The sequence below is a fragment of the Camelus ferus genome, chromosome 7 (genome assembly GCF_009834535.1).
Source record: "Camelus ferus isolate YT-003-E chromosome 7, BCGSAC_Cfer_1.0, whole genome shotgun sequence".
Taxonomy (NCBI): domain Eukaryota; kingdom Metazoa; phylum Chordata; class Mammalia; order Artiodactyla; family Camelidae; genus Camelus; species Camelus ferus.
Genome location: NC_045702.1, coordinates 74,702,098 through 74,716,133, shown reverse-complemented (window position 1 = coordinate 74,716,133; position 14,036 = coordinate 74,702,098). Strand labels below are relative to the sequence as shown.

Below are 14,036 nucleotides of genomic sequence, written 5' to 3'. Positions count from 1 at the left end.
ATAAGTGACATATGGTATTTTTCTTTCCCTTTCTGCTTTACTTCACTTAGAATGATGATCTCCATGTCCATCCATGTTGCTGCAAATAATATTATTTTGTTATTTGCTATGGCTAAGAAGTATTCCATTGTATGAATATATCACAGCTTCTCTATCCAGTCATCTGTCTAGGACATTTAGGTTGTTTCCATCTCTTGGCTATTGTAAATAGTGCTGCTGTGAACATTGGGGTACAGGTATCTTTCTGAATTAAGGTTCCCTCTGGAAATATGCCCAGGAGTGGGATTGCTGGATCATATGGTAAGTCTGCTCATTAGAATCACCTTAGGATGCTCTAAAAAATAATGCCTGGGCCCCACCTCCCAGGCCCTCTGCTGGGAGGCTCTGTTCTAATTGGTCTGGGGCAGAGCCCAAGCATTGCTGTCTTTTAAAAAGCACCTGAGGAGATTCTGGGCTTAGGCATATTTGAAAGCCAGTATTTTTAAATATGTCAAATACCTGCCCCGCTGATCATCTGAATCTTCCTGGGAAATTTAGAACATACATATAATTGCCCTGCTTAATGAGGTAGGAAGGATTTTGAGGTTCTGGAAAGAGAAGAAATGAGGATATGATAAACAACCTTCAGATAGATGGGTATAAAATGAGGAATTCCTGCTGGGGGTGCAGCTAAAGGACTTTTGTGAATAAAAATAAGGATGTCTGTTATTTTAGAAATAGTTTATTTCTTCTGCTCCACTTCAGCCTACCCTGTTGTGTTGCTCTGAAATCTTCAAAGGTCGCCACACTCAGGGACAGGGATGCATGCCCACACCCATGTGGAGGAAATGTCCGAGGTCCAGGCTCTACCTGTGGGAACCTTAATTCAGGAGGTTCGGAGTGAGGCCAGACACTCGTCCTTTAAAACCTTCCCTAGACCATTGTGGGGAGATGGCAGGTTTGGTCACCACTGCGTTGTATGATAACACGTTCCTAGACATGGTCATTGCAGTTCATCCCATTGACAACTGGGCAGATTCATGTGGGGTAGCAGTGAAGTCAGTGATAAAACTAGAGTTTTGCAACAGGGATTCTCATTAGACCTCCCTCAGATCTACCTGGGCTTTTTCTCCTAAAGTGGCTATGTGAAGGAAGAAGTTAACCTTTCTAAGATAGGATGGAAGATGGCCAAGGAGGAGGCATCCAGAAAAATAAATAAATCAATTAAAATGTCAAAGCAGACTTAATCTTCAGTAGTATGAAGTAACAGAGAGGAACATGGCATACACTATCAACAGTCGTGAGGCACCAGTCCAGAGACTGCATGCGTTCATCAGTGAGACAAGGACTCAGCTGGGCCCTGCAGATCCAGGATGTGGTATCACCTAGAGGAATTTACAGTCTAGAAGAGGAAACCAATAATTATATAGATTATATAGGAAAAAAATAGAAAACTCTACAAAGCAGCGTGTATAGACCCACTTTATGGGGGATTAGAGGTAAGGGCAGACTCAGAAAAGCATAGGACAAAACCTGGCTTTTGAAAGATATAGTGACTAGGGTATGAGGAAAGTGGAAGGAGAGGGAGGGGGAAGAAACAGCAATTCTTATCAGAGTGATTGGAGCTCTGGGCACAGGGACAGAGCCCTAGCACCACACAGCAGGTTGCCTGAGTTACAGGTGGCCGTGCTGTGTTCTGGAGGAGGTGGAGGCAGAGGAGGCAGGGTGGGAGTGTTGCTGTGTGTCAGACCCCACTTGCATACGTCAGCCCACTCATCCTTGGGTGTTATGAGTTGCTGGAATAGTAAATAAAGTTAGATGAGAAGCCAACCAGCCTTAACTAACCCTAAAACAAAAGGTGTACAATCCTGATTTGTCAGATTCTGCTGCAGAATCGTCTTTCTGTGGGCTTGCTTATTTATTTGTTTGTTTGTTTATTTATTTATTTATTCATGGAGGTGCTGGGGATTGAACTGAAGACCTCTTGCATGCTAAACACTCACTCTACCACTGAGCTATAGCCTCCCCAGGTTTGTTTGTTGTTGTTTTTTTTTTTAATTCACGTCTTTCTGCAGGCTTATTATTTCCTATCATCCGAATTGATATTTGGTTGCATTTGCTGCTGGAATTCCCTTTCATGCTAGTATCAAGCATTTTCAGCCTCCTTGGACATCAGCATTTATTTTACGTGGTATTTTCATTTTGATCATACGAACCCAATTTCAATTTGAATGTCATTTCAGTTTGGTGAGAACCTAACTTTTCACCATGAGGGAATTTTATTGACCAGTATCGATAATCCCCCCCGCCTGCCTGAGGTCACCACAGTGACCCTCGACTCTTCTGCCCTTAACTGCCTTCGAGTGGGGCTGTTGGCTTCAGTTGTTGTTGTGTGTACTTAATTTTTATTATAAAATATATCATTCAAATACTCAGGCAAATACAAAGAGTCATGTGTCAAACACCAGTTTACTTACCACAGCTTAGTCAAATCGTAACAGTTTGCTCTATTTGTGCCAGTTCTTTTTTACAAACAAAAACGTTGCAGATACAGTTAGCTGAAGCTCCCTGTCTATCTCTTCCAGGTCCCATTCCCCTTCTCTCCAGAGGTAATACCATCCTAAGCCTAGTGTTTATCACAGTCATCCATGCTTTTATACATTTTCTACACATGTGTGTCCGTAAACAACATTCATTATTACTTTGTAAGTTTTTTAAACTTTGCTTAAATAATTGCATCCTTGAAGTATCCATCTGTGGCTTGGAGTTTTATTGAAAATTACATTTTTGAGATATATTAATGATGACACATAAAGATTTAGTTCATTTTTTAAAATTACTACATAGTGTTCAATTTATGACTCTATCAAAATTTACTTTTTATTGCATACAGGTAGACATTTGCATTTTTCCGATTTTCCACATCATAAAGCTACAGTGAACATCCCTGTACACATTTCCATGTGCACAAACATTGGATTTTTATTCCTTAATCATTTATTTTGCTTATATGAGTAGTATTCGTTATGTAGGTAGGTAGGTAGATAGATATACAGATATATGGATACATCAGCCATCCTAATAGTCTTATAAATGACAACATAATCAACTTTAAAATGACATTATGGAGGTTGGGGATATAGCTCAGTGGTAGGGCATATGCTTAGCATGTGCAAGGTCCTGGGTTCAATTCTCAGTACCTCCATTCAAAAAATTAAAAAATAAAGTATAAGTAGTAAGCCATTTTTTAAAAATGACATTCTAACATTGCACTGATGTTTTCTTTTTTTTTATTTTATTTTTTTACTTTTTATGCACTGATGTTTTCAACTTGTAGCCTTTCACAAAAGTCACCAGGAACTTCCCTCATGGAGACTTAAGCCTCAGCTCTGGACCATAGAATAATTTAAGGAGTAACCAAATGTGAGTACAGAATTGGAAAAGAGGCTAATGTACCTTCAAGAAACTTGGGGTCAACTTAAGGACTGATTTTCCCCTTTTTTTTTTGTTTGTTTGACACGTAAATGGTTAGAGTCCACCTCCTGATTCACTGTTCCCCGAATATTGACTTAGAGCCGACTTGCTGCAGGATTTAGCCACTGAATTTAATACGATCCTTTGTTGAAACTGTACCGTTACCCACTCGTTGCCCTGGAAGGAAATGTCACGTATGTTCTTTATTGACTTTGATTTCCTTTCATTTGTTAGTGCCTACTGTGTCCAGATCACTACGTTAGGTGCCCAGGGGTGTCCAAAGATGGAGTCCTCAGAAGAACTGACAGTGATACCTCCAGGAAGAGACGCTTGGGAACAGTCAGCAGTAGGATTTTGGCATCTGAAATCGAGTTTTTATTTTCTCCCTTAGTGACACTCAGGAAATGCTTGTCTCCTGCTGTTGATGCTGTTGATTTCAGAGTACTATGGATCATGCTGAAGAAAATGAAACTCTTGCAGCAACCCAGCGGTACTACGTGGAAAGACCCATCTTCAGTCATCCAGTCCTCCAGGACAGATTGCGCAAGAAAGACAAGATTTCGGATTCTATTGGGGATAAGCTGAAACAGGCATTCACGTACGTTGTCTTGACCTGTTTCCCTTACTCTGTCATTAGTTATGAGAGAAGCAAGGTCACGTGTATAAAGAGAACCTGGTGACTTGGAGGAAAAAGTAAATGGTGAGCACTCGTGATTTGCAGAGCTGTCCTCACGGTTCATTCAGTGGGAGGTATTTGATGAAACACAGGCTTCATTATGTATTTCACCATATTTATTCAGTTCCTACTATGCCTGATGTCTATATAAAGGTTTATGTGAGCAACTCACTTTCCAATTCACCACTCACCTTCGAAATACCCACCTTGTCCCTCTGTCTCTCAGGAGTGTTCCTACCACTCTGTCTTTTTCCCACTTGACTTCTACTCCATTTGGCAGCTCCTCGAATCTGTGAAGCTAAGTCCCCAAGCTGAGCTGGAAGACACTCACACAGCCATGCTGCAGGCTTGGGAACGTTCACACACTTGCACCTCCAGAAAGCCCCAGACTTCAAACCCAGTCCGTCTGATTCTGCCTCCTCCACCCTTGAGACCACACCTTCTGTGCTGTATTTATGTAAGCTTCACAGTGACCCTGTGTTCTAGGTGTGCCATCAGGAGAGGTTAAAAACAGGTACATTGAAGTCAGACTGTCTTCATCTTAGTCCCAGCCACCTACCAGTTGTGCACTTGAGTTTCCTGCACTGTAAAATGGGGATCCAGTAGTACTCACATCATAGAGTTACTGGGGTGAAAAAACCTGTCAGTATATTCAAAGTGCAAGGCACATGGCAAGCACTATATGAACGTAGCTGTTATTAATATCTCAACTTTCTAAACAAGGAGGCTGGTATCCAGTCTGGTTTGTTTCTCTCACATTCATCACTCTTGCCGTAGTTGCCTCACATTTTGCTTCTGGTATCTTCCTGCATCTGATTACCAGATACTCTTAACCACTGAAGACACTATATCAAATACCATGCATGCTGCAATACTGTATTATCTTTTAAACAGGGTAAACTGCTTCCCCGTCACTCCAGGAGGACTTGAGGCTGTCATAGTGGTGATGGAAGTCATCTGTCCATACTTTTACTCATTGATGTCTTCGATTTGGGGCATAGACTGGCAAAAGGACTGGCTGAGAGTGAGAATACAGTCTATGTATCAAAGTTACTTAAACCATCTAGGGATTAAATGCAGACCTTGGTTTTATCAGCATGGTGTTCCACTCAACCAAGACAACCAGACATAGACTCAGCTCCCATGCTCCAGTAACAGTGGTGTTTTGAGTTTACCTAATCAAGACCTTAAAGCATTGCACACATGTTCATAAAACTCATAATACCTGTATAAATTTCCTTCATGTTATAAGGAAAGGGAAATCCAAATAGGTAGATGCCAGTCAGTGGTTCCACATTCAAAACTTAAGTCAATCAGTAAATGATTCCCTTACTTCATTTTTACACCAACATCGAAAGTACATTAAGGATTTCACCTAGTGAAATAATAGCTTCTGGATATTTCCATTATTTTGAAGCTAAATTGTTCTTGTTTTCTATGGTCAGTTGTAAGCATTATTGTGGAGCCATTTCAGATGTTATTGTTTCAATAATAATAATAATAAATCAGCAGCTCTTCTTGTCTCTGACGTCTGCAGAGTGGAAAGGTCATCCTCAGCTGTGAGCTTTTCCTTGTTGCTCCAGAATGTGAGGGAGGGAAAATGCCTTGGTGTGAATTCTACAGAAACGGTCCTCATTTTGTCTATTTCTTTCTCCTCCCAGATGTACTCCTAAGAAAATAAGAAATATCTTTTACATGTTCCTTCCAATAACCAAGTGGTTGCCTGCCTACAAGTTCAAGGAGTATGTGCTGGGTGACTTGGTCTCAGGCATCAGCACAGGGGTGCTGCAGCTTCCTCAAGGTCAGAAGGATATATTTCTTTTTTTCTTTCCTCTGCTACCATCTCCTCAAACAATAACTTGACCTTTTTTTGTTTAATTTCATCATGATTGTAAATTCATAGTTTTATCATATCGTTCTAGTAACCTTTCCCCAGCTAAAGGAATTTTTCAGGAACATTTAAACATACATGCTATATTTTATAGGTAAAATCAGCAAGACCAGCTAGTAGATTGATCTGGGGGAGAATAAGGAAGCAGGGCTTGGAAAGAATTTCTTTAAGGTTTCTGAGCTTTGAGTTGGATGTGGGGATAGTGAGAAAGAGGGATGGATGGTGAAGGTGACTCTCAGGTTTCTGGTTCACCTGAGAGATGGAGGTGCCACTTGCAGACGTGACAAAGACTGAAGGAGGGATAGAACTGAAGGGTAAGTTTGAAGATGGTGATGCTTGTGAGATAGACAAATGGACATTTCATGTTTATATTTAATATAGGGTGGGCTCAAAAGAATGGTGTGGGCTAGAGATATCAACTTGGGAATCTTTGCCGTAAGGATAGCGTGTCAACCATGGCAGTAGACAATGCCATCTAAGGGGAGAGCATGGAGGGAAAAGAAAAGGAAGCCAAGATCAAGCTTTGTCCAGTATCAAAGGCCAAATAGTGAAGGAGGAATCGGTATAAGACACTGAAAAGAGCATCTGGAAGGGGAGGGAGAACCGGGATCATGTGGTATTATAGTAAGGAAGACATCATTTCAAAACAGGGAACAGCCCACACTGCTAAGAGGTATAGGTCATCCCACCATCAAATTTGTATGGAAAAGGTATTTTTCTGCCCATCGCTAGTCAATGAAGATAGGTAAATGTGAAAAACAAAATATAGCCAAGATAGAGATCTAAGTGATAGCAAATTTTGTGTGGCTGATAAACTGTTTAAATTGGAAAAAAAGGCTTTGTTAAGCATGGAAGATTGAATGTATGCTTCTATCTCTAATTCATTTACAATCCCTCTAAAATGATGCTAAAGGAGAGGGAAATGGTATAAACTAGCAAGGACAAAGAATATGGGAGAGGAGACACCATGGAGCAGGAGAGGAAAAAACATGGCAAATGATGGACAAATGATAACTAAATTATCAGAGTGGAGGAAGTTGATATTTAGGTTCCTGCCTTGCAAACACTGGGAAGTTAGAGGCTCTAAGTATTGTCGCATGTAAGAGTCAGGCCGAGGGCTTAGAAGCAAGGGATTTGGTTGAAAGTCTTTGTGGAAAGTAGCACACAGACAGTCAGGTCCCCACACCACACAGTCAGTGGACAGTAGGATGAAAATGCTGAGAGATGTCAGGAGGATTAAGGAGATGTCTCCACATTGAACTGTGAGCTAACCAAAGCTCTTGTTTGCCCTGTTAGCTCCAAAGAGCCTTCAAGAACTTATAGCCCAAGCAGTGAACTGCCCCCAGAGAAAAGAGCTGCAGGGACAACTGGGAGTCTCCAATGAAAATGCTCTGCTGGTCACCCAGTGGCCCTACAATAAGGGCCATTAGTCAATAAAGTAAAAAAATCAGTAAACAAAGTGGGCTGATGTGCATGAAGCTTCGAGAGAGAGAAAACACACCAAACAGGAAGAAGGAACTCACTGGGAACATAAATCATGGAGAGGGCAAAATAAAAAATGTTTGCACTACAGTATCCTCAATAAGATATAAAAACATAGTGAATCCATGAAACAAGAATAGGATGCAGTTTTTAAAAGAGCATTCAGAAAACCAAAAGAGCCCACAGAAATTAAAGTATGATCACTGGGGTAAAATATTCAGTCACAGATTTGGAAAATAGAGGAAATTTCCTGAGGTAGAAGAAAAAGATAAATAAATGGACAACAGGAGAGCAGAGGTAAGAACACAGAGGATCAATTCTGGTGTTCCATCATACATCTCTTGAGAGTTCCAGAAAGAAGAAGGTAAACAGAGGAAGACAGTATCAAAGAATAGTCTCAGAATTGAAATACGTGAGTTTTCAGGCTGAAAGCAACCACCAAGTACCCAGCAGAATAAATGAGAGCTTAAAACAAGACACACCGTTGTAAAACATCAGAACCCTGGGAATGTAGAGAAGATCCCAAAACTTTCTAAAAAGGAAAAAAAATCACATAGTTATGAAATCATAAGCAAGGGGAAGCTGAAAAAAAAAGACATAGAAAGTCAATAGTTTATGTCTAAAAGTGATAAACTAAGAAATAATGTAAACATATTACTTAGAGTGGATTTCTCAACCTGCACTGTGTACACTGTGGTGGGGCTGGGCTGTGCATGGTGGGTTGGTCAGCAGCATCCGCAGCTTCTATCCCCTAGGTGCAGTAGCAGCGCCCCCCAATCAAGATCTTGCAGAATGCCTTCAGGCGTTGCCAAATGTCCCCCGATGGTGGGCAGAATCCTCTCAGTTGAGAACTGCTGACTTTAAATACTGGAGATAAATGGTTAACAACAAACAAACAAAACAGCTAAAAGAGTTGAAAGTGAGTGTCTGGGGAGTGGAACCTAGAAGTAAGGAAGAAGAGTGCTGGCTTTTCCTCCCAGCCCCCCTAGTACTGCTTGGCTTTTTCAACTGTGGCCATGCGTTTCTTTGCTAGAAATAAAATTTGTTTTTTTAAAAAAACAACATTAAAGTGACTGTATTATTACATATTAAATAAGTAAATGCTTTCCCAACTCTTGTTTTGCTACAATGTCCTTATCCACAAGATGAAAATGCCTTTCATGAATTTTCTATTAGTCCAAAATATTTGGCTGAAACCCCAAAGGTGAGAACAAAGGATGTTTATTGCCTACACGTTCTGAAGAGGGATGCCAGCCCGTCTATGCAAAAGCGTGGATGAAAGACACACATGCTCTCTCTTTAGCACATCACTTCAACAGGACATATGAGGGGACAAGGAAATTGATACTAGATTTGGAATGAGAATTTTCTAGAGGAGGTGAAAAAAGTATGCATTTCCCCTCCACCAAAAGTCGGGAAGGAAGGACTGCAAGAAAAATAAATCTGTAGTAAAAGGGTGTGAACTGCCTGTGACAGGAGAATGAAGGGAGCCCTCCAGGGGCGTGGCCTACACTTCCACAATTTTGAGGGGTAAAGCATTGGATAACTGACCACCCTGGAGGTAACCAGGCTTGGCTCATTGCAAAGGTACTTGCCCAAGAAGACTGCCTATGGGATGAGCAGCCGCAGCACAACGATCCTGGAGCAGGTGTAAGAACTGGAACCTGGAAGGGGCCGAGGTCAAGGGGTGGGGGCATCACACTGGCCAGGGAATTCCTGTGGGAGTTCCTCATTGAAAAGAGGTCTCCAAAGAACCCGGAAAATACCCCACTGAAGAAACAGCCAGCATTTGGACATCCACACCAGGTTACAGCTGCCCCAGTCAAGTAAGACTTTCTGCCTTGATCTAAATTGGGAAAGAATAAAGCAGAAGAAAAAAAAAAGTCCACCCCTGGCAAAGAGGGCAGGACAGGGAGAACTGCCTCAGCTTCGACCCCCCTAAGCACAGATGTCAGATTCCACATAGGATTGGGATGGAAGGGTGGGCACGTTAAGATACATCTGCTTAAATTAACATGGTTTTCACTTGTTCATCATCAATAAACAGCCAAAAGAAAAAGACATATAACCTTCTGTTTTCTAATGATCTCCCCGTTTCTGTGTGGTTTTTAATCCCGCAGGGTTAGCCTTTGCGACGTTGGCGGCTGTGCCCCCGGTGTTTGGCCTGTACTCTTCGTTCTACCCTGTTATCATGTATTGTTTTCTTGGAACCTCCAGACACATATCCATAGGTAAACCTGATAGTCAATATTTTAGTGCCTTTCCTATTGAATTTCCAAGCTTTGCAATGTGTCAAAGAAATAGCATGTTTGTTACTAGGACATCCGCTTAGTAACAGTTTTTGTTACTGTATACCCAGCAAGTACTTAAAACCACTCCCCCCTCAAAGATTTCTACAACTAATAGCTTCCTTATAATCTGGGCATAATGAAGAAAGTTTTCTGGTGTAAAAAGAGCAATTGTTGAAATCTGTGAAATAGGTGCTTCTGTTCATAATATGATTTGCTTGCATCTGGTTTTTCTTGTTTATTTTATTAGTGGTAGTGCAAGTTCCTGATTACTGTGCATGCCATTGCATTTTCATCTTATTTTAGGCACTGAGTTGTACATGGTTTTCTTTACTGTACTTAGGATCAGATTTATGTGGGTTTCATAATCAGGAAGGGCTCATCTTGGCCGTTGTGACTCAGACTCAGTGTTTCTCAAGCAGTTGAGAGCCAGATGGAGCTAAGCTAGAGCAGCTACAGGAAGACTGAACTCTCTTCCTTTCCCGCATCCCTCTCCCAACCCATCCCTCTCTTCTTACCTCCTACACTCACCTTCTCTCCACGTGGTCCTAGTTGGGGCTTTTGCACACGTAGGGCTGCAGCACAAGCAAGTGGTGCAGCTCTTGGGCAGAATCCACATCCCCTTGTTACGTGGTCCCCCTTGTTACCTGGCCATGGACATCACGCAGTATCACTTCTGCTGCGTTCTTTTGGTTACTAGCATGTCACAAGTCGAGCCAGATTCATGGAAAGAGGAATTAGACCACCTCTTCATGGGGAAATGTCAGGATTCTAGAAGAGTATGTGAAATGGACGATACCGTCCCAGTGCAATTTTATGTCCATGATGATTTATTGACCTCACCAGTGTCCCCTAGCGAACTGGCAACAGATAGGGTGAAAGTGATTTCCTTGATGAATGCTTCATCATTCCAGGTCCATTTGCTGTTATTAGCCTGATGATAGGAGGCGTGGCTGTTCGATTAGTACCAGATGATATAGTCATTCCTGGAGGAGTAAATGCAACCAATGGTACGGAGGCAAGAGATGCTTTGAGAGTGAAAGTCGCCATGTCTGTGACCTTACTTTCGGGAATCATTCAGGTGAGACTCACAAATGTGGAAATGGGCTTTCATCTGTTAATTTGATAAATATCTATGGAGCACTCTTGGCTCGTCTGCATGGTGGGCAGGGTCAGTCAGCAAAAATCCAGAGCCCAGGGTTCCTAGCACTGGGGAGTGCCGGTCCCACATAATGCCTTACTTAAGTTCATAGTGATTAGGAACTAGCAGGCTTCACTGGGGTGCTTTAGAGATTCCAAGAGCAAGACAAGCTTGGAGCAAGACTGGTTAGTAATGGGAAGAGGGCATTTCTTACCTGCTTGGAATGAACAGGAAGCGAGCTCCTACTCCGAGGGACGGGGAGGGTACAGGTGTGCCCAGTGCTCCGCGGGGCTCCGGGCCACTCCAGACCTCCCGGTTTTCTGCATAACCAGCGATTGATTTGTTAGCTACTTACCTGCTGTGGGTACAAGTTTGCAGTGCAGTGCTAGAAAGTGGCCCAGAAAGAACTTTTGTATGTTTTCTGTTGGCTTTAACTTCCCAGTCTGCCATGTGATTTATTTGTTTCTTTGTCGTTAAAAAAATAGTTTTGCCTAGGTGTCTGTAGGTTTGGATTTGTGGCCATATATCTCACCGAGCCACTGGTCCGTGGGTTCACCACCGCCGCAGCTGTGCACGTCTTCACCTCCATGCTAAAATACCTGTTTGGAGTTAAAACAAAGCGGTACAGTGGGATCTTTTCGGTGGTGTATGTAAGTAAGCAACTTCCCGACTTGCTGGTACTGGTTTTCCCTTTTTTGTTTTCCCCTTCTCTCCTGTATCTCTTTTACCTTCGAGGCTCACTTTGCTTATTTTCAAGAATTTCAATAAAATGGAGAAGATTTAGTCATTCTAAGCCTTTTCTGAGAAGAGCGCTACAAAGGGAATTAAACCTTAAAGTCTCATTTCATTCATATGTGCTACTGTCTACCTCACAAGGAATTTTTTTGTTAGGTCTTTATTTGGTAATTACACCTTCACCTGAATTAGTTGAAGAGACAGCTTTTTCTTAAGACCAAATTAGGTTCTTTTTGGGAACGAACAAATAATTTAAAAGAATTACAGGATAACATCTCTGTCAAAAACTGCTTACTCAAGCAGGCAAAAAAACAAGTCTGTGAAGGATTTAACTAACACAGCTAGTTTAATAAAATAGACATCAACCCTTCCACCCAACTCAGTGAAAATCTAAATTATTTACAAGCACACAGGAAACAATGGTAATAATCATGTTGAAACTGGTTGTATAAAACTGAGCACAAATTCTAAAAATTCAGTTTTCATACCATGCAATATAATTTGCAATTAGTAACCAAATATAGCTTTAAAACCCCCATTAAAATGGAAGCCAAAAACACATTTCTAAATGGATAAGGAAGAAATCATGAAATAATTAGAACCAGCGGCAGTGGAAGTGCTGCATGGCGGAACTTCTGAGGTGCTGCTGAAGCTGTTCTTGGAATGCTAGGTCTTTGTAGGTGTTGATGAGCCAGACACTGCTCAGCAGAGCACTGAGTGAGCAGATACGGCCCCTGCCCTGCTGGGTTTACAATCCCGTGGGAAGACAAAGAGTAAACCCCTAATCACGTAACTATGTGATTAACTACAAACTGTGTTAAGTGCTAAGAAGGAGAAGTCAGGCTCCTGTGAAAGTTGAATAGGGAGACCTTTAGCGGCCTAGGAATGTCACTTTGGGGAAGTGACAGCTAAAGTGAATCCTTCATTGCTTAGAATGGAGTCCAACTGTGGGAATATTCCCTCAGCTAAATTCCAAGTTTCCAGTAATAGCTGGTAACATGCTTCTTAACTCTGAGATTGCGCTCAGTGCCTTGTCACAAAGGAAACAAACACAGCTGAGTGTGCTCTAGGCGTTGGTGGGAAAGCGAGCAGTCTGGGCTCAGTGGTAACCTACCTTCCCAGGGTCTGGATGAGTACCGACTGCTCTTGGGGTGCTGTGGCTGCAGCCCTACAAGGAAATTAAATGGCTTTCTTCCCTAAAACTCCCCTGGGCTTCTTTCCAGGCATCAGCCACTCTCTTGCCTTCAAAGTTCAGCTGATTCCTTTCATCTGCTAACAGTGATTTCTCTCTTAGCTCTTAAAAGCTTTTCTATGTATTGATGTGTGGATTGTTTTGCTGATACCAATTCCTCATTCTTTCCTAAGGCTTAGGACTCAGTTTCAGGTTACTTTTCTGAATTTTACAATACCACACTGAGGCATTCACATAGCAGAGAACACTGTAGTATCAGATTGTTGGGTAAGAATTACAACTACAAACAAAGCTGTATGACTGGGTAAAAACGACTCCTAATTGGTGAAAGCTGCAAAGAGAGCGATTTCAGCCTGAGAACTTTTAGCTGGAAATGCTCAGTGATGGGGTGGCTGGTGTGAATTAGTGCCCTAGACTGTCTCTGTCTGTTCGGGGGCTATTGCTTGATGTAACATCTAGTGTTCACTGTGTTACAGAGTACAGTTGCTGTGTTGCAGAATGTTAAAAACCTCAACGTGTGTTCCCTAGGCGTTGGGCTGATGGTTTTTGGTTTGCTGTTGGGTGGCAAGGAGTTTAATGAGAGATTTAAAGAGAAATTGCCAGCACCCATTCCTTTAGAGTTCTTTGCGGTAAGTCAACTTTGGCCACATACTCCCGGCTATTCCTGTGACGGGTTTAGAAGTGGGCAGGGGAGGGGGAAGGTAGACCATTTTTCTCAGTTCTGCCGAGAGAAGTTTAGAAGGTTTGTCAAGAGGAGCTTTCACAAATACACTGACAAAAAAGACAAGCATTCACGCATAGACATGGATGATTTTTAAAATCTAGGTGAAGACTGTCTATAAAAATGTGAATGTAAATTATCTCTGAGTGAAATGGTGGAGATTTTTCTTGAAGTTTTTATTTTCTAATTGCTTTATAATGAGACTGTAACTTTAATAAACTGAAAAAAGTAAGCTGTTTCCATTTTGAAAAGAGCAAAAGACAAATATTTCCAAATTTTCTTGGTTCCTGGCCTTCTGAAGCCCCAAAGAAATAGGTAACTAATAGTTCCATTTGTTACATAGTTAGCTCCAAACAACTTAATACATATTTATGTCTAACAACTTAAGAACTGTTTGTAAAAAAAAAAAAAGACACATAAGTTGAAATAAAATATACTGGATTACATTCTTAAATAC

The 14,036-nt window shown here is 41.6% G+C and overlaps 1 protein-coding gene across 6 annotated transcripts in view; it reads left to right on the top strand.

Moving 5' to 3' along the window:
- Window positions 1-14,036, top strand: part of SLC26A5 (solute carrier family 26 member 5) — a 52,284-nt gene that overhangs the window by 13,907 nt on the left and 24,341 nt on the right. For 5 of the 6 annotated variants that reach the window (XM_032484165.1, XM_032484167.1, XM_032484164.1 and 2 more), the window contains exons 3-9: window positions 3,317-3,402; window positions 3,845-4,051; window positions 5,791-5,930; window positions 9,623-9,733; window positions 10,705-10,871; window positions 11,417-11,581; window positions 13,335-13,487. In XM_032484165.1, the coding sequence (XP_032340056.1) occupies window positions 3,900-4,051; window positions 5,791-5,930; window positions 9,623-9,733; window positions 10,705-10,871; window positions 11,417-11,581; window positions 13,335-13,487 (888 nt within the window). In that variant the 5' untranslated portion in view covers window positions 3,317-3,402; window positions 3,845-3,899. The remainder of the gene's footprint in view (window positions 1-3,316; window positions 3,403-3,844; window positions 4,052-5,790; window positions 5,931-9,622; window positions 9,734-10,704; window positions 10,872-11,416; window positions 11,582-13,334; window positions 13,488-14,036) is intronic. The other variant, XM_032484166.1, reaches the window with a different exon arrangement.